General features: G+C 36.7%; 1 protein-coding gene across 1 annotated transcript in view; it reads left to right on the top strand.

Annotated features, from left to right (window-relative positions):
* LOC101122496 (multidrug resistance-associated protein 1-like) overlaps positions 1–19,139 on the top strand; it is a 100,081-nt gene extending 80,942 nt beyond the window's left edge. The window contains exons 19-27 of the mRNA XM_060397111.1: positions 1,499–1,653; positions 2,998–3,153; positions 6,459–6,658; positions 7,938–8,133; positions 11,919–12,083; positions 14,400–14,558; positions 16,065–16,231; positions 17,280–17,474; positions 17,816–19,139. Of these exons, the coding sequence (XP_060253094.1) occupies positions 1,499–1,653; positions 2,998–3,153; positions 6,459–6,658; positions 7,938–8,133; positions 11,919–12,083; positions 14,400–14,558; positions 16,065–16,231; positions 17,280–17,474; positions 17,816–17,972 (1,550 nt within the window). The 3' untranslated portion in view covers positions 17,973–19,139. The remainder of the gene's footprint in view (positions 1–1,498; positions 1,654–2,997; positions 3,154–6,458; positions 6,659–7,937; positions 8,134–11,918; positions 12,084–14,399; positions 14,559–16,064; positions 16,232–17,279; positions 17,475–17,815) is intronic.
* The last annotated feature ends 5,741 nt before the right edge of the window (positions 19,140–24,880 follow it).

The raw sequence follows: 24,880 nt of genomic DNA, 5'->3' as shown, positions 1-24,880 counted from the left end.
AGGGCTAAAAGAAAGTATGGGGGATTGAGGTAGGAAAATAATAAGAAATAGTTAAGAGTAAGAAATTATTAAACAGTCCTGTGTGATATTATTTAAAATATAACATTAAAAAAATAAAAAAATATATAACAGAAGTAGCTAAAATAATTTGAAATGGTCAGGGTCAACTATTTTTGTTTTGCTTTGTTTTACACATTATACCTACAAGAATCATGTTGCCAACACAGTTTTATTAGCAGTTTTATATAGTAGAGATCAACAAAGTAATTGTGTATCCCAGAAGACTCAAAAGCAAATGTCTCAGATAACATGAAAGTTTATTGATGCCTCAAACGGAGAAGTCCAGGCTCAAGTCTTTAAACTCACTTGATCCAGGGGGCTCAAACTAAGTATCCACTACTCTTTATTTATCAGTTCTACTCAGTTTCCTCATTGGCTTAATCCTTAAGCTTCACATGGTGATGGAAATGTTATATTTCAAAGAATTTCCCTCCATAGAAACCCAGGAAATTACTCTCCTTGAAACAACCGAGTTATATCTCCATCTTTGAATCTATCATTATAACCAAACATCTCTTCTTCCAACCTTACAGGTTTCCCAAGTTGGCGATTCTTTTCTTTCATTTCTTCTTGCACACCTGGATAGCTCTTTTCTGAGCTTGCCTCTTTCTTGTTATATTCAGTATTTTGTCAAACACAGCTTGCAATTGTCAATAGATGCTGTTAACTGTTTTTTAACCTCTTCCACTAAAGTTACATGTTGATTATATTTTCTGACTTTTTAGTTCATCGAGAACAACCCTTCCACTAACCACATCTCCGTAGCTTGACAGGCCAAAAAAGTTTATTCCTCACTCACACCACTTGTGCATTGTTGATTGGGAGGGGGATTTTTCTGATTCTAGAGCCCAAGTTGAAAAACCAACCCAACTATTTTTTTTTTTTTTTAAACTTTGGCAGGCACCGTGCAAAGGGAATAGGAGCTTTAGCAGATCCGGCACCAACAATTAAATGCTCCAATCTGGAATTGTCATGTGTTGTTTTTCCCTCAACGTATTGTTCAGAACTATCTCTTTGTTCTCTCCAATCACAAAGGGGTCAAAAAGTACAGTTCTACCATGGACCTAGAAATTAGGAGAACTGAAACTGTTTGCCTAGTAGCACCAGTGACTACCGTTGTCCCTCAGGACATTATAAAGTTAATAGGTTGCTAACATTCTATCCACCTGGTTGATCTCTTATCTTCAGAGCATTTCCTTAGCAGCTATGCTCAAAAGTAAGAGAGCCCAGCTCTGATACCAGATGCTGATATCAGAGCATCTGTATTTATTTTCAGTGTGCCATGTATGTTTATACTTAGTTTGGTCCAGAGTTAGACATTCTAAAGTTGGATACTTGAGTTTTCCACTAAAAATAAATTCTATTATATGCAATTTCTTGAGTGTTAACATGTGAAGTTTAGGCTGTTAACATGTCCCTGATAGCAGTTTGTGTTTAGGTCTCTTTGTGTGCTCTGGAGCTTACGTAGTCACCAGGGGATCCTTGGCTGCCTCTCGAGTTCTGCACGCTCAGCTTTTGGACAATGTGCTGCACCTTCCACTCCAGTTTTTTGAAACCAATCCCATTGGCCAGGTCATCAATAGGTTCACCAAGGTAAGGAAACCCTATCTTATTAGACAGCATACGTAAATAAATGATGATTTATAATCTCATTTGTGAAAAGTCTCATTCTCAAAAAATGAGATTATGTTCAGTGTAGATTTCATTGTTTCATTTCTAATTCTTGGGACATTCATAATTGATGTATAACAGAGTCGCATCTAATACACACAATTAAAACTCTTAAAAAATTGTTGAAAGAATCCAAGAAGTGCATGTGCCCTGGTGTCTATAGCTCCAATTCTTACACACATACAGTTTGAGAATCAGTGGTTCAGACAGAGAAGGGGAAGAATATGTAAGTCTATATTGAGATATCTGGATTTTAAGCATTGTACCTTTTAAAAAAATATCTTTCTTTCTTTATGTGGCTGCATTGGGTCTAAGTTGCATTGTGTAAGATTTTTCATTGCAGCCCACAGACTCTCTAGTTGTGGCGAGTGGGCTCCCTAGTTACAGCACACAGGCTTATTTGCTCCACGGCACGTGGGATCTTAGTTCCCTGACCAGGGATTGAACCCACATCCCCTGCATTGCAAAATGAATTCTTAAGCACTGGACCACCAGGAAAGTCCCTAAACATGCTTAGAGACTTAAAATAAAAAACGTTTTAAAAAACCTTTTAAAAAAACTGTCAACTCACTAGTAATGAATGAGGAATGGCTGGAGGTTCCCAGAATGTCTCTGCTTACCCATTGTGTTTACAGCTAAGTACTTTTAATTGTATTGCCCAGTAAAATATTATGCAAACCACATCGGTAATTTAAAATTTTTTAGTAGCCACAATAGGAAATTAAAAAGAAACAGTTGTAACTATTATTTCTAATAATATATCTTGATGTGTAGAGTATCTGACAGAATATCTGAATATCTGAAACATAAAGTGTAATAAATATAAAAATATTGATTGCATACCTTGATTTTTTATTCTTACCAAATCTTTAGAGTCTGATTTGTGTTGTAGACTTAGGTTATATCTCAATTTGCACTAGCCGAATTCCAAGTACTCAATAGCCATATATTTGCTAGTGGCTCCTGTATTAGACTGTGCATAGCCATAACCTTAAAAATGGCAGCCGTATAAATCAAGTGTCATGTAGTTGTGACTGGGTAATGCAGATTGCTTGATCATAGACATCTTGGGACTGTAAAACCCTTTTAATTGTTATAACTGAAAAATATGTAGGGATGAGTTGAGGAGGGCAAAAATCATTTAAGATTCAGATTGTCACTCTGGGTAAATGTTTTTATTTTTACACTGAATGATATATGTCTTCCTTCCCTCATTGTAAACCATGAAGAGTTAAAAATAAAGTGATCTCATGTCAAATTTTTCAGGACATGTTTATAATTGATATGCGTTTCCATTACTACCTACGGACCTGGGTGAATTGTACACTGGATGTTATTGGAACAGTTTTGGTCATTGTGGGAGCTTTACCACTCTGCATTCTGGGGGTTATTCCCTTAGTTTTCCTCTATTTCACTATACAGGTAAGTTCATGAATTTTTATGTTTTAATAACTTCCAAGTTCACAGTCAAATACTAGTTGGGCTTCCCTAATGGCTCAGATGGTTAGGAGTCTGAGGAAGAAGGGAAAGGAAGAGGACGGTAGGAAGTCTTGGACTGCAGAACAGTTTCATTAGAGGTTTGGTTGAATGAATGGGAAGTCCACAACCAATACTGCCCATTGATACTCCCATGTGACCTCTGAATGAGTCTGTTTTAAAACCCCTTCCCTGCTGAGTCATTTCCTGGGAGCCACTTGAGGGAAAAATGGCCTCCATTCTAAAATAGGCGTGGATTTGGAAAGACAGCAGCCACTCTGTCAGGCAGCGATGTGCCCTGCAACAAGAGAACTGAGTTGTGCATTTTGATGGCCAGTACAAAAACTAGGTGTTATTTACATTTTAGCAGAAAGTCAGTTTGCCTGAAGATTCAAGAGAGAAACAAATATTCCCTTTTGCCCTGTTACCCTGCTATCAAGAAACTATTGCTAGAACTATTAAACAGATCTCTCATGATAGGTGTACAACTTTATATTCTAATTAAAATGTAGTCAGCCAATTTGAATTTCAAGATAATGTCATTGAGAGGCTATAGTGTAAAAACAAAATTTAACACTTGTTTAAATTAAATTTAATGGTGTTTTGAGGCTCTTTATATGAAAGGATGCCATTCTTGTACCTTAATGTTTTCTCAAAATCTAAATTTTAAAATTCTTATTGGAGTTCAATTTGTCCAAACCAAGCTGTTAATCATTTGCTCATTTCTACATGTCTACTACCATTATTGTTCCTATTTCTTATGGTGCCCCTCTTCTCTCTGCCGCCTGAATCTTACTCACCCTTTATGCATAGGTTATATTCTACTTTCTGTGTGAAGCATTCTCTACCAAAACAGTGCAAAGATATGACTTATGAAGGTATTATGGATTTATTATACTATATTATTACAGAATATTATTGTATTATGCTATATTATTTTGTGGGTTGTTTTGTTGTTGTTTTATTTTTTAGTGGGCCTAAAATTGTCTGCTCAATAAGATTGTAAGTTCTCTGGGGCAGACACTATGTCTTATAGTTTAAAAATAACCAAAAAAATTGATGAATGACGTTGAGAATCAATTGTATCTGCTTAAAAAACCAAAAACAACAAAGCGTATCACAAGTGAAAATTTTGTGCTTGGTGCACTCTAATAGGGTGACTAGGAATGGAAAAGAGTCTAGAAACCATGTTTTGTGAAGGGGAACTTAATAGGTTGAGCCCAGAAGGTAGAGTCAGGAACCTCAAATTCTAGTCGCTTTCTTGACGCCTGTGCTTGGTACATCACTTCCCTTTCCAACCTACATTTCTTTCACCTGTAAGATAAGAAGTTTGCTTTAGATTGGTGCTACTCAAAGTGTGGTCCCTGGGCCCATGGACCTATTGAATCAGAATCTCCAATTGTACCTCTTCTTTTAAAAATATCATATTTTGCAAGCAAATATGTATACTTTTTATTTATCATACCCTAATAGAGCTGGGGTGGGGGGATGAAAAATCTCTCAGGTTGGGGCCCAGAAATCTGTGTTTTTATAATCCTTTGGTAATTTTTGCTGAAATATGAGAAGCATTGATCTATGAGAAGCATTAATCTAGATCAAGGGGCTTCCCTTGTAGCTCAGTTGGTCAAGAATCTGCCTGCAGTGCAGGAGACCCGGGTTTGATCCGGGTTGGGAAGATTCCCTGGAGAAGGAAATGGCAACCCACTCCAGTATCCTTGCCTGGAAAATCTCATGGACAGAGGGGCCTAGAGGGCTGCAGTCCATGGGGTTGCAAAGAGTCAGGCACGACTGAGCTACTAACACAACAATCTAGATCAAAGGTTCTTAAGCTCAGAGCTCTCTATCATTTTATGGAGAGACTCCAGGGCTTCAACAATTCATTGAACTGTTATGAAACTCTTGTTGGGACAATCTCTTAAGTCCCCTGGTGGGCTCAGAATGCCATCATCCTTTGTATTCTCCAGAGCGCTTAGCATAGAGCAGAGCTTGTAAACTCCAAGATGATAGACCACATGTGGCTTCAGATGTGTTTTCACTTAGCTAGCTCAATGTTTCTTACTAAAATGAAGACATTTTTAAAATCAGGAATTTTACATAAAAGATTTTCCTGAAAAGAAAAATTGCAAGATGTGGCAACTCTTTATTTTCATTTCCAGTTTATAGCAACTATTTGGGGCTGATGAATGATGATGGTCCAATTAACTTAGGCTTACTCCTTCTAGCTTTCCACAGTCCACTCATCTCAACTATCCAGAGGGGAAGCACCAATTATAAGTGTGGCCATATAGAAATTTTTTAGTGGAAAAATTTTCCATAATTATAGTTAGGTATAGGTGGCTCAGATGGTAAAGAATTTGCCTACAATGCAAGAGACCTGGGTTTGATCCCTGAATCAGGAAGATCTCCTAGAGGAGGAAATGGGAACCTTCCCCAGTGTTGTCGCCTGGAAAACTCCATGGACAGAGGAGCCTGGTGGGCTATAGTCCATGGGATTACAAAGAGCTGGACATGACTGAATGACTGAACACATTCACTATCACAAAAATATTATTGCTTGTGCACTCGGTAGGCTTCCTTCATTTAATGGGTTAACCACCTGGCCGCAATTTCAACTATTTAACATAGAGCTTTTTCCACAGTAGGTGCTCAATAATGGTTGTTTGAGAGCATTACCAAGGTGAAATTTTGCCCAATTATGTTCGAGTTGTGCTATCCAGAATTTGGGCTTTTTACTGTTACTAACAGGTTCACTTTCACTGTTACAAAGGTACATTCCTTTCCTGGGGCTCCTATAACAAACTTGGTCGCTCAAAACAACAGAAATTTTATTCTTTCACAGTTCTAGAGGCCACAAGTCCAAAATCCAGGAGCAGGCCTCCGTTGCATGCTTCTGTCCTAGCCTCTGGTGACTGTCAGTGACCCCTGGCATTTTCCTTGGCTCCCAGGTACATCACTCCAATCTTGTCCTCCATGGGTTTCTCCCTATGTCTGTGTCTTCTCCTTTTCTATTTTTTACAACACTCAGACTGGATTTCAGGCCAACCCTAAGGATCTCATCTCAAGATATTAATGGCATCTGCTAATAGCCTCTTTCCAAATAAGGTCATATTCACAGGCAGTGGAGGTTAGAACTTGAATTTAACTTCTGGGGGCTGTTCATTAGCCCACTACACACGTATCTTGGCATTTTCAAACTGCTGAAGAAATTTTGGCTACATCTGCAAGACCACCTCTTTCTGTTTTGCTGTCAGAGATACTACATGGCGAGCTCTCGGCAGATTCGACGACTGGCAGGAGCATCTCGCTCTCCAGTCATTTCCCATTTCTGTGAGACTCTGCTGGGGGTGTCCACTATCAGGGCGTTTGGACATGAACAGCGGTTCATCCAGCAAAACAAAGAGGTGGTGAATGAGAACTTGGTCTGTTTCTACAACAATGTGATTTCAAACAGGTAAGTCATATCCACATACCTAATTCAGGACTAGACCCTTCTTGGATGTTTTATTTATTGACATCTAAATAGAGTATTTTTAGTAACATTTCATCAAAAATATTAAAACCTTAAATATTTCTAGTATTTAATACACACTTAAGTTAAAGTATATCTTTTTATATCCATATGAAGAGTCCATGCTACTTATGTAAATATAAGTTCCTATATTTTTTGAAAGTTACACAGGATGCTATTAGAATTACTAAAGATATGACTCTATGTTGTATTTATATATGTGAACATAAATTTTATTTGCATACAATAATTTATAATATTTTGAATTTAAAGCTATACATTTCACCCAGTGTGGGGGAATGTTAAATAGTACTTAGGCACATTTTAACTTTTAGAGATTAATTTTATTGTATAAAATGTACATGTAATCAGAAAGGTAAGTGATTTTCCAATGAGATTTTAAAATAAATGCGTCATTTCAGATGGTGTTCTTTCCTTTTTCTTTTTAATTTTGATTACATTTACTCCTTGGAAGGAAAGTTATGACCAACCTGGACAGCATATTAAAAAGTAGAGACATTACTTTGCCAACAAAAGTCCATCTAGTCAAGGCTATGGTTTTTCCAGTGGTCATGTATGGATGTGAGAGTTGGATTATAAAGAAAGCTGAGGGCAGAAGAATTGATGCTTTTGAGCTGTGGTGTGGAAAAGACTCTTGAGAGTCCCTTAAACTGCAAGGAGATCCAACCAGTCCATCCTAAGGGAGATCAGTCCTGGGTATTCATTGGAGGGACTGATGTTGAAGCTGAAAATCCAATACTTTGGCCACCTGATGCAAAGAACTGACTCATTTGGAAAGACCCTGATGCTGGGAAAGATTGAGGGCAGGAGGAGAAGGGGACAACAGAGGATGAGATGGCTGGATGGCATCACCGACTCAATGGACATGGGTTTGGGTGGACTCCGGGAGTTGTTGATGGACAGGGAGGCCTGGCATGCTGTGGTTCATGGGGTCGCAAAGAGTCGGACATGATTGAGCGACTGAACTGAACTGAACTGAACTGAAGTTTAAAAGCAAAGTTCTGCAAAAGTAAAGCATATTTTTATGAAGATAAATTCTTTATTGTCATTGCAACCATCCTATGTTTGATTGAGTTCTAACTAAGTGAGAAAAAAAGAAAGCAGCTATTGATGTTTATGTCTTCATTTCCCAGAGGAGAGTTCATATTGAGTGCACCAAAGCTTTTGCATCTCATTTCAGGAATATTTTCCATTATTTCAGGTGGCTGTCTATTAGACTTGAATTTCTTGGCAACTTAATGGTGTTCTTCACTGCAGTGCTTACTGTGCTGGCTGGCAATTCTATAGATTCAGCAATAGTTGGTTTGTCTATATCCTATGCCCTAAATGTAAGTAATAATGATTGTGTGGTATATGACATGTTTATAATCCAATTAATTAAGCTTTCTTCTTTTCCTGTCTGAATAAGAGACGGTAGTAACTAAGTAATGCGAGACAAATCTGGATTACCCTGGAGGCGCATTTCTTTTTCTCTTTTGCTGCTAGCAAAATAGCTGGCTCAGCAGTTCTAAGGCAGTTCACAGAAAGAAAGCTGATCCCCAAGGCTCAGTGCTAGAGGACCAGGATCCTAGTGTTGCATCATTACCAAGACATTTCATTCTCTCCTATCCTTATAGATTGTAAAGTGTAACAAGGGTAGGGGGCTTCCCAGGTGGTGCTAGTATAAAGATACCCCCTGCCAATGCAGGGTAGACGTTAGAGATACAGGTTCAATCCATGGGTCAGGAAGATCCCCTGGTGGCATGACAACCCACTCCAGTATTCTTGCCTGGAGAATTTCATGGAGACAGGAGCCTGGAGGGCTGCAGTTCATAGGGTCACAAAGAGTCAGACAAGACTGAAGCAACTTAGCACGCATGCCATGCACACAACAAGGGTAGGGCCTTTCTCTACCATATCCTGTCCATCTATTATGCTGGGGCAAAGGTAATTGTGGTCTCAGACCATGAATTTTAAATCTTTGTAACTAGGCTCTAACACATCTTTATTAATCAAAATAGGAACCTTTAAAATCAATGCATTTTTGCCAGTGAGAAATAAGTTTATTCCTATTCCATGCATTTGAAAACATCCATGCTTCGATTGTTCAAAGCAACATGTCTTGTCATGCGAGCATCAATGCAAACCATTACTGAGCATTATGTAGCATTCAATGTAAAATTGATTCAGATGAAGAAAATGCAAAGAATTGACTTTTGACAGTTAGCCTTCAAGGCAAGAATAAATAAATCAAAGGTCTCCTGCATTGGAGATGGATTCTAAAGCTACTCATGAGGGAAGCTTTGGCTGTAGAATGGTATGTTGAGTTAACTGTTGTAGTAAGAGGATCAGCTTTGCCTCTCACTAACTTCCATAGCCAGTCACTATGCTCAGGCTCTTGTCTCAAAACTTCTTGAATCACCACTGCAGTGTACAGTTCAAACCCTGACAACCCAATTTTGAGCTCAAAATTTTGGCATGATGTATAATGTAACCAATTTAAGAATGAGTAATGCAAGTTCTGGGAAGAATGAAAATAAGATATTATACTGCAAAGATGAAGATAAAAATAGGTATACTGCTGCACATGAATATCTAAATCCAACAGTTGCATTTCACTTCTAGATAAAGAATATATATAGATATTGCAGTAGCACCTTAAGAGACATTTCAATCCATGGAAAGATCAGGATTCTCCAGAAGAATCATGGATAATCTGTACATTCCATACAGTTACACATGATCAGAACTCTGTAGTTATTAGTGAAACATCAACAGTGTTCAAGTTTGTCAAAATCCCTCACCTTTCAATGTTAGAACTTGTAAAATGAGTGCAACAGTTGTAGTCTCCTTCTAGTGGATGGTACCACTTTGTAATGTAGATTCAGTCTACATCTGAGAAGTGTCTATAAAATAACCATTATTTATGGCATCATCTCTTAATTGCTTACTTTGAGAGTCTGATTATATTAATTGTAAAAGACTTACTTAGCTATGCCACACTTGAAGATTCAGTGCATTTCTGAAAATCAATTCTCTGTATTCATGATCACCTCTGATTTTGGTAGAGTGGGGTAAGGAAGTGTCTTAGGAGTATAATTTAAATCAGTTCCATGCATCTCTGTGGAATAAATCAGTCTGCTTTTTTCCCTTTAATTAAGTATAATTTGAGGGACAGAAGAATTAGACTATCGACAGAGTATAATGGTTGCATTATCTGCATATTTTGTTAATTTCAGTTACTTCTGTCTCCCAGTTCCATGAATTAACAGGGCAGATGATAAAGGTTATATGTTGAATTTCTATATCTTCTTCAATCTGACTATAAAGATATCTAAATCTTCATGAAAAATTCCTCCTTTGCTCATAACTCAGGAAGGTGTATTCCTCCTCCAAATAAAAACCTACAGATTTCCAGTTGTATTTTTGGTAGCATCTCATGTCTTTTCTCAGACCTTGTTCCATTAACCATCTTCTCTAAGTCCTAACTTCAGCACCCTAACCCCTTTGCTCCTTTCAGCCTACAAATATGGTAAAATATTTTCTGCATACTCCAACTCTTACCTAAATGTTGATTCTTCCTCCAGATTCTTCCTTGAGTCTTCCCTTCATTTTTCACAAAAATTTCTTGAAAGATTAGTCTACCTTCACAATAACAATCATAATTATCAATATTTAGTTTGTTCAGCCTACTGCTATGTAAGGACTATATAAAAATTTTATCATTCTCAGGACTTCCCTAGTAGTCCAGTGGTTAAGATTCCACTTCACTTCCAATTCAGGGAATGCGGTTTTGATCTCTGGTCTGGAAACCAAGATCCCACATGCCACATGGCATGGACAAAAGAAAGGAAAAAAAAGTTGTTTTCTGTATTTTCCAAACCTTTTCCTATTAATATATATTTTTTATTTTGCAAAAAAAGACAGTAAAATGTGTGTGTGTGCACACACATTTTTAAAAATTACCCTTATATAATTTGATGCCTGGTAAGGTAAGAGATACCATTACAAAAACTCTTGATGTGGAAAAAAGTAAATATGTCCAAATAACCATATTTACTCAATAGCCCCATTTCTCTGCTCCTCTTTACAGAAAAATTCTTGGGAATAGTTCCTGTACTTGCTCTAACTCCTTTTCTCGTTCTTTGTTGGAACCTCTTCACACAGGCTTTAACTCCCACCTCTTCACTGCGCCTGCCCTGGTCCACGTCACCAGCGTCTTCACTTTACCTAGCCTATCTTTTGTTGCTTGTGATCACTTCCTTTCATGAAAACACTTCCCCTCACTGGCCGGACGCACTCTTCTGTGTATTCTACCTCCTGTTCTTCCTCCAGTGTCTCAGGTCCTCAGATTATATACCCAGCTTCTTTTACCTGGAAAGCCCTTCCTCTGATATCCAAATGGCTTGTTTCCCAATCAGGTCCAGTCAAGACTTTCTTAACCACCCTTCTTAAAATTGCACCAACACTGCCTATTTCTTGACCTTCAAAACTTTATCATCAACTAACATTCTGCATGGGCCTCCCTGGTGGCCAGTGGTCAAGAACCCACCTGCCACTGCAGGAAACACGGGTTTGATCCCTGGGTCGGAAAGATCCCCTGAAGGAGGAAACAGCAACCCACTCCAGTATTCTTGCTGGGATAATCCCATGGACAGAGGAGCTTGGTGACCCACAGTCCATGAGGTCACAAAAGAGTTGAATACGACTTAGCAACTGAGCAACAACAGCAAGAGTATTCTGCATAAACTCTAAGATTCTTTCTGTCTCTCATCACCAGCAAGTACTCTCCTGAAGGGAGAGTTTATGTTTATTATTTATTGTGTTTTTCTCACTGCTAAATCTCCAACAACTAAAGCATTGACTGGTGTGGTAAACACTCAGTATGTGGGAAATAAATGACAAACTGTCCCGTCAGTTAAAATTTTAGGTTACTTTCATATCCTTTATAAAGTTATAGAAGACTTTTCTTGATAACTTAATAGAAGATGGAAGCCATTTTATGTGTGAAAATTGATTTATAAAATCTTCTTATAACTAGATGAGAAGTTTTATGTTGGTATTATTTAAAACTATTTTCAGAAAAATCATAATATTTACAAATGTTGTCTTTCCTCATTTTTGTTTCATCACTTCTGTTTTTATGCCTGAGAACAATTTTTTTTTTTTGAGGGAAGGTATTTTTATTGTAATTGCAGTTTAAAAAGTATTTATTTGTTTTAAGGCACCCTGGATAACATCTAAGAGGCCTCCATCACAATGGCCCAATAAAGGGGTAGTGGAGTTTGTTGATTATCGAGCTCGATACCGAGATGATCTTGGTTTAGCATTACAAGATATCACTTTCCAGACTCATGGAGAAGAGAAGGTACCATAAATATTTCATAAGTTTCACTTTATCTTTTATCTGAATATATTTATTCTCAAGGCCAAAATATACTGAGGTATTGAGTATAAGATGGTCATTTGTTCAAATTTCATTTAAAAATAGTAAAGACGTTGTTGGTATGTAAAGAATAAATTTTTCCTCTACAAATAAAAATATATATTTTAAATTGTTCATAATCTATTCTGAAACATGATTTTACTATGTTTACCTACATTGAGGTATAATTAACAAATGAAAATTGTGTATATTTAGAGTGTACAGTATACATAGGGTATACAGCTTAATATGCATAAATTGTGAAATTATTATCATAATTTTAAGCACTTAAGATCTCTTAGCAAATTTCTGTGTTATTAACTATAGTCACCATGCTATGTCTTAGATATCTAGAATTTATGTGTCTTATAACTGAAAGTTTATACCCTTTGACCAATATCTTCCCATTTTCCCACTCAACCCCTGGTAAGCACTATCTACTGTCTGTGAATTTGACATTTTGAGATTCTACATGTAAGTGAGATTATAAAATATTTTCCTCTGTCTGGCTTCTTTTGCTTAGCTTAATGTCCTACAGGTTCACCCATGTTACCACAAATAGCAGGATTTTCTACATTTTTTATGGCAGAATTATATATACACATGCTTTCTTTATCCACTCATCCATAGCCCGTATTTAGGTTGTTTTGATATCTTCTTGGCTACTGTGGTATTGCAATGAACTTGAGAATGCATGTTTCTCTTCATCATACAAATTTCATTTCCTTTGGCTACACATCCAGTATTATTAGTATATTTTATTTTTACTTCCTCTAGTAAGTGAAGTGCAGCAATAAGACAGTAAGATAATAGTTACTATCCAGTAATACACAGGTGAGAATGTTTGTATAGTCAGTGACATTATGTTTTCCAAGACTATCAGTGAAATGGGGAAATTCTTGAGACGTAATTTAGTTAATAAGAACAATATACAAATCTTTTGACAATGTATCATTTTTGTGTTTTAAAAAAGCAAACAGATAGACATGTTACTAATAGCAAAAAGAATGGTTACAAAATATAAACAGTGATTCTCTCCAGGTGTTGGGATTTTAGATGATTTTTGCTTCTATATTTTTTCAAAGCATTTTATGAAAACATATTATTTCCCTGATCAGATTGATATTTTACAAATAAATAAAGGTAAAAAAAATTTTTTTAATGAACAGCAGTATTCCACTTTCCCCTTTCCTAAGACTTGTTTGAAATAAACCCAAATTCTCCTTTTCTAACCCTCTAAACCAGGTCCACTGAGGCAGCCTCAAGGACAAATTAATTTTTGGAAATAATTGTGGAATTTTAATTATTCTATTTCATTCAGTGTATTCCTGGTTTTCAGATGTAGTATGTCAGATTTAAGATCTTTAATTAGGGCAAACCAACCACCAAATGTTCTCTCCATCCACTGTTTCCATTAACACCAAGACACTAACCAACACCCAGAAGAGGTTGCTTTATATCTCATGGCCAAAGGAATACTGCAGTCACTGGATGCCTATGACAAGCTGATTAGTTTTGTCCAAAAGTCCAAAATCCTCAGACATAATCTATGACCACCCTTAGTAGTTTTGATGCAATAGTTGTTTTGTAGGCATTCCTTTAGATTTTCTAGCCTATCTCAGCACAGGGTTCCCATCTCCTTTGTTTGCTTGTTTGTTTTGGAGGAAGAATGGAAGAGAAGCCTCGTTCGGAAAGTCTCATGGAATCAACCCCTTTATCAGTCTCTCCTTAAACCCCACATTTAATGGCTAGTTCAGGGATGGTTCAGGGATGATCTGCTCTGTCTGGGGCCATTCTTGCTGGGTGATAACTAAACTATTCAAAACCAGAGGAAACACACAAATTAGCCTAAGCCTTTCTAGTGAGTAAAGTGAAAGTGTTAGTTGCTCAGGTGGGTGCGACTCTTGGCAACACAATGGACTGTAGTCCACCAGGCTCCTCTGTCCATGGAATTCTCCAGGCAAGAATACTGAAAAGAGTTGTGATTTCCTTCTCCAGGGGATCTTCCCTATCCAGAGATCAAACCCAGGTCTTCCTCACTGCAGGCAGATTCTGTAGCTCTGAGCCACCATAGTAAGTGGTACCTAGATAAAGATGGATCCTTGAAAGTCATGTTAAGTCCTCCATGATAGTCAAGTTTACTCTAGTTGGCAGTTAGATCCCACTTACCAGACACATAATGTATTTTTTGGTCAGTACAAATGTCTCCTTCCCTTACACAAAGTGTGGTGTAAATTGTTTATGATTAATTCATTATAGGTTGGAATTGTAGGACGAACTGGAGCAGGCAAATCAACACTATCAAACTGCCTATTTCGAATTGTAGAAAGATCGGGAGGCAAAATTATAATCGATGGAATTGACATATCTACTATTGGGCTTCATGACCTTCGTGGCAAACTTAATATTATTCCACAGGTAAAGACGGTTTTGCTGCTAATCTTTCTTAACTCCCTCTGGTAACTCCCTCTGGTAACTCCTTTGTTGTTGTTTTTTTAAGAATATATTCCTTTCAAGCCTATACATTTGGATTTGAGAGCCAAATTATTTTAAATAAATTGTGAAAAATAACTATGTAATTAAGTCCTATTAAATACTCTACCCTGATGCATTCTTCCTAAGTGCATTTATCTATTTGAAAAACTAGTATGTTGCTTTGCAAGTTTCCTTCATAATAGTAAATACAAATAAAATTAAAATGAAGAAATCATACTGAAACACACTGGTATTTCTTAGAAGAAAAAAAGCAATTAGTAAGGCTTTTGCTTATTAGTTGGTCCTTTGTTGAATTTTGGCTTTTTTGACTTTTTGACTTGAGGTTTAGAAAAATTTTTTTTTAAAATTAAAGGAACCATAATTCAGTTAGATCTTTGTTTCCAACTCCTTTGATTTTTCCATCTGTGGCATCAAAGGAACTTGATCATTAACAAGTATGCAAATCAGCTCAATAATATGCTTCTACAGTCAAATATGATTCATTCAGTTGTGTTTGAAAGATCTGAGCTGAGAATTTATGAAGTATGTTTATATTTGCTTCTAAAAATGCTATCATCTCTTTGTTATATTGTTTAAACATATACTGGCATTCATGAATTAATTTTGGAACAAATTTAAGTAAAATCTGAAATTTTGGCAGGAAAAAAGTTGGTGGAGAAAAGAAACTGTCATTCCTTTCTTATAAATCAAAACAGGTGTAGTAAAATGCAGTTTCACTAGACGTGTAAATGCATTAGAAAAAGCATGGACTTGTCTTCGCGTTCTGCTTAAGCACTTACTTTCTGCGTGTCTTTGGACAGGAGCTTTTTGAAACCTCGAGTTCGCTATCTGTCTAACAAGCGTGTTTGCTTCCTTATTTCTGGGTTGGTGGGCTAACTGATAATATTATATACATACTATAGATACATTTATTCTATTATTCTCTATATTATATATTATGTTGTTGTTTAGTTGCTAGCTCATGTCTGACTCTTTTGCAACCCCTTGGATTGTAGCCGACAAGGCTCCTCTGTCCATGGGATTCTCCAGGTAAGAATACTGAAGTGGATTGCCATTTCCTTCTCCAGTGGATCTTCCCGACCCAGGGATCAAACCCCCCCGTCTCTTGCATTGGCAGCTGGATTCTTTTACCACTGAGCCACCTGGGAAGCCCATATTATATTATATCCCTGACTAAATGGTGTCTACTATCGTCATTATTATTGTGGTTGGAAAGCTGTTGTCAACATTATGAACTAGAGAAAGAAGAAGAATCAGGAAGTTTATAATAATTTAATCAAACACAGCTTATTCTGACCTTCTGCTTTTGGTTTCAATATAAAATGAATTTGATAACTATTTAGTTTTTCATCATTTTGCTTTTTCCTTATTTAATGTACCCATGCCTCATGTGACAATAAGATTACCAGTGATTGTTCTATTCTCTAGGATCCTGTTTTATTTTCTGGAACCCTTCGAATGAACCTGGATCCCCTAGACAAGTATCCTGATCATGAGCTATGGGAGGTGCTGGAACTATGTCACTTAAAAGAGTTTGTGCAGTCCCTTCCCAAGAAGCTGCTGCATGAGATTTCAGAGGGTGGTGAAAACCTCAGGTAAGCTTAAAAGAACAGAGCTTGCCTGAGTTACTCATTCCAGGCTTTTTAGAAACAAGTTGGCCCCAGAGGGAAGTCACTCCTGAGCTACCATGGATTTTGTTGTTCAAAGCACATCATTCCTTCTAGAGAAGAGAGACAGGAATAAATAAAATGGTAGCCACCAGCTGGAAAACTGCTGGTGAAGGAAAATGGAGGGGAAAGAAAGCAACAATGCAGTGTGGAAAGTCATTAGTTAACTGACTCCTCTTTAGTAAAGACTCCTACCCTAATAGCTTTCTTCCTGAAAAAAAAAAAAAGTTTGAGCAAACTGGGAGATAGGAAGGACAGGGAAGCCTGGCATGTTCCAGTCTGTGGGGTTGCAAAGAGTCAGACATGACTGAAAGACTGAACAACGACAGCAAAATGCTGCTTTTTCTTCATCACTGTCAGAAACCTAAGGAAAATCAATCAGACCCTCTCTGCACCTAAAAGACGCAGCCTGCATGACTCAGCTGCTTCTTTGCTTACTCCCCGCTCTCCCTCTCTCTGTTTCTGCCACCTTGGCCTCGTTGGCTTCTTACAGTTCCTTGAATATGCCAGGCCAGTTCCTGCCTGCCTTAGGAATTTTACATCTGCCAATCACTTTGCCAGGAGCAAGTGCCCGTTGGAAATCTGTAGGATTCACTTTCCATTTTCTTCAGGTCTTGAATCTAAAGGCATCGTCTCAGTGAGGATTTCTTTGGCATGCTCATCAAAAATCTCCACCCCATGCCCACATTTTACATCCTGCCTTTCTGTATATTCGAATTCTTCTTATGCCTTTTGCTCATTTTATCTTGTTTATTTTTTGTCTCCCCATGAAAACCCACAGATTTTTGTCTGTTTAATTCATTGTTCTGTTTGCAGAACTGGAACCAGAGGCTGGCATAATCACTCAGGGAATACTTCTTAAAGAATGAATGAATGTGGCTTAGGAAGAGAATAACAATGTCATCAGAATTTTAGAATAGGAAGTGTGTGACCATAAAATCCATTGTTGAGACCATTTTACTATTTTTTATAACAGTGTTGGACAACGACAGCTAGTCTGTCTTGCTCGTGCTTTGCTGAGAAAAACAAAAATTCTCATCTTGGATGAGGCAACAGCCTCCATCGATTTTGAGACTGATAACTTGGTGCAGACCACAATCAGGAAGGAGTTTTCTGATTGCACCATCCTGACGATTGCTCACAGACTGCATTCTATCATTGATTCAGACAGGTATGCTTTATTTGTTTTCAGAAGTAAAACAATTTCTATAGAGATAGCTATTGCACATCTGAAACACAGTAATTACTTGCCACTAATAATGGATTTTATCTGTGCTGAGAGATACAAAGTGTCCCCTAATAGTATGGAAGATACTTTCCAAAATAATTAGAGGAAAGCGTTAATGCTAAGAGAATATTAGAAAACTTGATATATTTCCTGAGTCAAATTGTACTTTTATTTCCTACTGATAGAACTTACCTAGTAATTTAAACTTTACAGTTGCAAGAACAAGAAAGGTGAACTGAAATACTGATTATAGGTTACCTGACTGGATTCTTTTCACATTGCAGGGTACTTGTTCTAGACTCTGGAAGAATTACAGAATTTGAAACACCACAGAATTTGATACACAAGAGAGGACTTTTCTTTGACATGCTAACAGAAGCCGGAATAACAGGAGACTCAGGGGCGAAAAATAAACAGTTATTTATGGATTATACCACATAAAAAAATATTATTTGAAAAAATAAAGACAGGAGAGAAATGCCGGAAAGTAGGCCTAGGTTGGCACAAACAGAGATAAGCACCATAGTTCTAACCATCCTGAACTGTGTCCAACCTTCTTTCTTCCATTCTGCCCTCCTGAATATATGCCTTTTACTGATTTTCCAAAGTGTAAAATGCCACTTATCCTTTAAGTCTCTGACTTTGTTCAGGAGTTATCTTCTGCACAAAGTATCTCTTGGTTTCTCTCCTTGGTCCCCGGTCTTATCTAGATACCCTTTGATATGCTCTGACTGGCCCTATGTGCATACCTTTATCACGGCAAGGACCAAAATCTGTTTAAATTCTTTTAGTGTGCCTCCCCTTAAAGCTACTTGAAGGCAAGAGCCTAGTTTTATTATCTTTGTATGTTGGGTTGCTAGCATAGTGCTTTCAGATTGTTGGTACTCAACAAACATTTGTAGAATAAATCATTAGGCACTTTAGAGTAATACTATATAGGCACCTATTTACATATGAACAAAGTTTTGAGTTACTGTACAGTATATAAAATTTTGGAAGAATCAGAAAAACTTTGAGTTATTCAGCTGCTTTTTTGAAAGAGAAAGTATAATTATTTATGGTGTGCTTTATTTAAAAATAATATTTTATAATATTTTTACCATTTGAGTAAAAAGCCAGTATTTTCTATGGAATGTCATTTTTTAATTGATTAAGCTCAGTGAGTTATATATCAGATGGTATGCATTCACAAGTAATTGTTAATTTGTGGTACTAATTATATTTTGAATGGCTTTTTCATTTGGTAGTTTTATGTAATAAAAGCAACATTATTTCTCTGAATTGCCCTTCAGATTTGAAGTTTCCAAACTTCAATTATATTTTCCTTTCAAGATTATTTTAATAAAATGTTTTAACCTGTTCAGACCCCTCAGTCATTTCTTCTATCCTCTTTTTCTCCTTAACAACTTTGCATCACCTTGCTTCATCCCCTAAAGGTATTTCTGAAATGTTAACTTAAATTGTAAAACCCTACATTATCTAAAATTTCCTTGCTTAAAACATTAGCTACTGAAAGTGTTGTCCTATCTTTATATTCCTGTAGTACTTACCACTATGCTTTGTGTTCAGTAGGCATTGAATAAATATTTGTTGAAATCTCTTAAGAAAGGAATTGTATATTTCATTAACATCAGTTAAAGTTTATGTCTTAGCTTCTTTACATCTGTAATAAGTCAGTCAGAGACACTGCATAATTTAACAGTCTAATGGTATGTCAACAGTCACGTAGATATATTGTGGTATCTTCATACCATGGAATTCTACACAGCTATAAGAATGAATAACCACTGCAGGCAATAACACCAATGAATCTCACATGCATAATGTGGGGTGAAAGAAGTAAAGCACAAAGAATACTCTTATATGATCCCATGATTCCATTGATATGAAAGTTTGTTTTTTAAAAAAGTAAAAGACAATTATACTCCTAGAAGTTGGGATACTGGTTACTCGGTTGCTGGAGATGTTAAGTCGCTCAGTCGTGTCTGTCTCTTTGTGCCCCCATGAACTGCAGCATACCAGGCTTCCCTATCCTTCACTGTCTCCCAGAGTTTGCTCAAATTCATGTCCATTGAGTCAAGGATTCCATCCAACCATCTCATCTTCTGTTGCCCCCTTCTCCTCCAGCCCTCAATCATTCCCAGCATCAGAGTCTTTTCCAATGATGGGTAATGATAGGGTAAACAAGGTGGGCTTCTGGAAAATGGTTATGTACTGTTTCTTGATCTGGGTCTGAGTATTGGTTCAGTTTGTGAAAATTATCAGGCCATATACTCAGGGTTTGTACAAATGTAGATAGATTTATATATTTATCTCATATATGGGCTTCCCAGGTGGTGCTAGTGGTAAAGAACCTACCTGACAATCCAGGAGACATCAGAGATGCAGCTTCAATCCCTGTATTGGGAAGAGCCTCTGGAGGGCATGGAAACTCACTCCAGTATTCTTGCCTGGAGAATCTCATGGACAGAAGAAGCTTTGGGGCTGCAGTCTATAGGATCGCAGAGCCGAAGGTGACTGAAGTGACATTAGTATATATGCATGCATGTATAATATAGTTTATATATTTATATATAATATAAATATATTTACATAATATTTATATAGTATATATTTATGTCGTAAATATTTATATTTATATAATACAGTTAAAGAATAAAAAAGTAAAATTTTAAATGTATTTTAAACAATTAATATTTCATTCTAATTTCTACTATGTCCATCAAGTTTGTTCAATGATTTAAGTGGTCTTTGAAGCAAAATGTGAGAAATTTAAAAGACTGGATTATAGAGAAGCAGTAAATTTAAATTTTGCTCAGTCATGTCTCACTCTATGTGACCCCATGGACTATACTGCACCAGGTTCCTCTGTCCACAGAATTCTCCAGGCATGAATCCTGGAGTGGGTAGCCACTGCCTATTCTAGGGGATCTTCTTGACCCAGGAATCAAGTCTGGATCTCTTGCATTGATTAAATGATTGATTTATTTCAAATTGTAACTTAAAAAATAGATTAAGAAAATAATTATTATTTTTGACATGCAAAAATATTCATCTTAGCTAACAGAAGGAAATTCTAAGCAGCATTAAGTTGAATTACTTTAGGACAAGAATATTTATTACTGAAAGCCCACTATATGCCAAGTGATGTACAAAGCACTAGAATAATTTATTACTTTCAATTCTCACTGAAGAACATAAGGAAGGTATTACTACCTACCCTTTTTTACCAAACATGATAAGATACCAAGAGGATCTTAGACAACAAATTGTAAAATCCAGACCCAGGTGACTATAAAACTGTTGATGCTCTTTTCAGTTCTCTAATAATATGTCTCATTTCTGGAAGAGCCACTTAAAGAGTCTACAATTAAAGAAGGGGAGAGAAGAATTTTAAACCAATAGCTTTCAAGTAGATAAATGGTATTTGTCTTGGGGTCTGGGTTCTTCTTCAAATATAATATTAGTTAAACCCAAGTGAATTAGTTATCATTGTAGGTAAAAAATGGTTGAATAAAGGCAATTTCACATACTTTTCAATTTAACTTTGATATCTAAGTTAGTGTTAAGAGGATGTAATGAAGCATTTTAATACACATGAAAATAACAAATAGTTATAACTGATCTAGAGGGCTTTTATTCTGGGAAAAATAATCAACAAAATTAAAGTAAGAAAATTTTATTGTAGTTAAAAGAGTTCAGAATCTAGAGACAGAATATCTATGTTAAATCTCAACTCCACAGCTTTCTAGATGTGCAAACTTGGGCAAATTAACTTATTTCTCTGAACTTATTTGGGTGTAAGAATTTTATCTACCCCTTAAAGTTTCTTTTTTTGGAAATTAAATGAGATGAGACAACATTTAGGGCAGAGAGAACACTTTCTGGAATATAGAAAATATTTAATAACCACTTAAATATTAACATTCATAGTTTCTTATAGTTATATATAGTCTCATGTTTACAAATAAGATCACATAGGACACAGTTTTAAGTAAACAAAAAGGGTGAAACAGCCAATATTTATGATAGTCTATTGTATACACAGCAACTTGGGGATAAATGGATATTAAAATAAGATATGGTCCTCAATTGTGTACAATATGATCTTGGTGAGATTAAGCCAACACTGAGAAGGCAGTAGCAGGGCAGATCTCTTTCTAGTCCTTTCAGTTAGCCTAGCTATTTCTTTTCTAGCTGTCATTTTCCGAGTACGTAGACCATCTGTGGAATATAGAAATCAGGACTTCTGGCAATATTCTGAGCCACATTTCTCTAAATCTTTTTCATGAAAATGAAGACTACCTCAGTAGTTTGTATGGCAACTGCTACGCCATTGGGTTAATGGTGCCAAGGTAATGGGTAATAAACCTGGTAAAGGCTGATTGGTTTTGTGACCAAAAGTGGGGTCTGGCTGCAGACCTCTCTAAAAGCCAATGAAATGTCAAGGTTGAGGTAAAGGAAAGTTTGCTCTATTTTGTATGTGGACAGTTGGGGGCAGGGGGAGGACAGACTCCTGTCCAAAGGCCAATTCCCCCTAGCTCAAACAATCAGGGAGCAGGAGCTTTTCTAGACAGAGGGGGCTACATACAGAAACAGCATAGTTAGCTCTGACAGTCACCATGAAATTGGTCAGTGGTCTGACCAGCATCATCTTGATTGTTTTAAGTACAGTTAATCTTCAATTCCAGGGCCACTTTGCTTCCATTTCTTGCGGCCTGTTCTCAGAATTGTCAGTTATGTCATGGCTAAAGCCTGATCATGTAGTTAACTTCTCCACCTGGTGGGGTGCTTTCAGTGTCTATAAACAGCTCACAGGATGTGGCTCAGAGTATTATCTATAGGCTTTGAGAAGAAACTAAAAGTCCTGGACTATGCTTAATGAGTACATTTTATTATTTGGTCTCCTTTGACTGTTTTCCTTTGTTTCTGTAGGTTCTCACATCTCTGATTAGCCTTATTCTTTGGCAAAAGTTTTTCCACAGACAAAAGTCAGGCAGAGGACATGGGGGACAAGGATCCATAGGTCCCGCTCCATTTCAGCTTCTTTTGTTAATGATTGTTGACTAGGTAACCAAGCTTGGTCACTTGCTATTTACAGACTGACCAGATTGAACCCATGCTTAGTTATCATAGCTGATCAATGATAGTAACATTTTATCTCATGAGGGCAGCACAAAAGAAAAAGAAAAATGAATAGGCATATGTGCAAAATGTAAAAATAACATGATAAACTAAAAACTTATCTGTGATATTTGTGAAAATTTTGAAAAATATGTTTCCAAAACATTTAAAAGGAAAATGACACATATGCATTTTTGTGTGTCAAAGGAAGGGATACAGGGTTGATTTTGAGTTCATACTTTTAGCACTCAGCTTATCATTAATATACTTGGGGATGATTATGGGTTTATTGCTATTTTTCAACTTTTAATAGATATAATAGAAAATATAATATGGTCATCAGAGAATAAGACTAAATGAATGATTGAAAATGTGTTACAGTGGAGTACCACAGGAACTAGGCATAAATATTAATCCAGCTTTAGTCAACACTAATTCTGTCTGAACATTGCTTCTGGCTTTCTGTTCTGAGCATTTGTGCAACAATCTCCAGGTATTACACAACAGACTCTGCTTTCCCTGTATTGCCAGAGCTATGATTTTACAGAGATAACAGACAAGAATTAATGTCGACTGTGATGCATAAGGTCTTGAAAAAACTGTTTTGTGTATTTTCTTCTACTTTTTTACTTAAACCACTTCCTTTTTATTCCATCTTGGCCAGAAGCAGACAGCCAACAAATGACAATTTAACAAAATGTTTAACCATAAATTAAGGGTCAAAGGTTCAAAAACACAAAGAAGGAAAGAAGGAAAACAAAGAAGTGTAAACAACTAAGGGCTTGTTTTTCTTAGGCAGAAAGAAGTCCCAAGGTAGAAGGACAAACATGGCCAGAGCAGTTACATGACACCACTGGCTGCTTCTGCCCTTGGCTCAACCACCCATTACATGTCTGTTGATTGTTAGTTGCAAATTCATTGCTTTATCTCTAGCCTCATGCCGGTATTTCAAGAAGGTAGGTCAGAGTTATGTCACATACTCATCCCTAGCTGCAGAGGAAGCTGGAAAATAAAAGTATGGGATGTTGCCTCTCCAAAAAAACTCACTTCTGAAGTAAGAATGAACAGAAAAGATATTGCGGTAGCATTTAGCAGGATCTGCCACGACCACTTTTGTTGTTGTTGTTGTTAGTCACTAAATTGTATCTGACTCTTTGCGACCCCATGGACTGCAGCATGCCAGGCTTCCCTGTCCTTCACTGTCTCCTGGAGTTTGCTCAAACTCATGTTAATTGAGTTGATGATGACCCCTTCTCCTCCTGCCTTCAATCTTTCCCAGCATCAGAGTCTCTTCCAATGAGTCGGCTCTTCACATCAGGTGGCCAAATTATTGGAGCGTCAGCTTCAGTATCTTTCCTTCCAGTGAATATTCAGGGTTGATTTCCTTTCAGATTGACTCGTTTGATCTCCTTGCAGTCCAGGGGACTCTCAAGAGTCTTCTCCAGCACCACAATTAGAAAGCACCAATTCTTTGGCATGTTACAAAGTAGTAATATTTTTCAGACAAAATACTGTTAATTTAGTTACTTGGGAGAAAATGAGAGGTACTATTTACAACTAATAATTAAGATCCAATTTCTAGTTTCCAATACTACATAGGACACATTAAACAATTTAAGGTGAATGGATAAACCTCTTAACAGAAGTATGTATTTATATTATTATATATATGTATATATACAAAGTTGTGACTAATAATTTGCCTTCCAATGCAAGAGTGTGGGTTTGATCCTGGTCAAGGAGCTAAGATCCCTTGGCTTAAGGATTTTAAGAAGCAATACTGTAACACATTCAATAACTTAAAAAAAAAAAGTCCACTTCAAAGTCGTGTTACATATTTTATGTAAGCCATTTTAAAACATTTTAAATGTCTTTTTAGGTAAGCCAAAGCATCGTTAATTCAAAGGGGTATAAAAGAAACTGTATTTGTTACTTTCTTAACATTCCAAATAACTTGAGGTAAGGCAAGCTATTAATTCTTTCCAAAATTAAATAAATGCTTTACCATGGCAAATTTATCTTCTCTCCTCTTCAGAATTCTCAAAAATTTTCAGAAGTTTTAGACTCATAGAATTAGGGCTTTGAGTATATTAGGGAAAACAACCTACATTTGTGGCATTTTCTTACAATTCTTATAAAATTAGCCTGTCACTGAAACTTGTTTCAATGTTTCTTATGGAGAATTATTTATCATCTCCATTCATAATACTTGGCACTTTCTGTGC

The sequence above is a fragment of the Ovis aries genome, chromosome 1, assembly GCF_016772045.2.
Source record: "Ovis aries strain OAR_USU_Benz2616 breed Rambouillet chromosome 1, ARS-UI_Ramb_v3.0, whole genome shotgun sequence".
Lineage (NCBI taxonomy): Eukaryota > Metazoa > Chordata > Mammalia > Artiodactyla > Bovidae > Ovis > Ovis aries.
The sequence above is the reverse complement of the archived record's forward strand: the minus strand, read 5'-3'. Positions and strand labels throughout refer to the sequence as shown.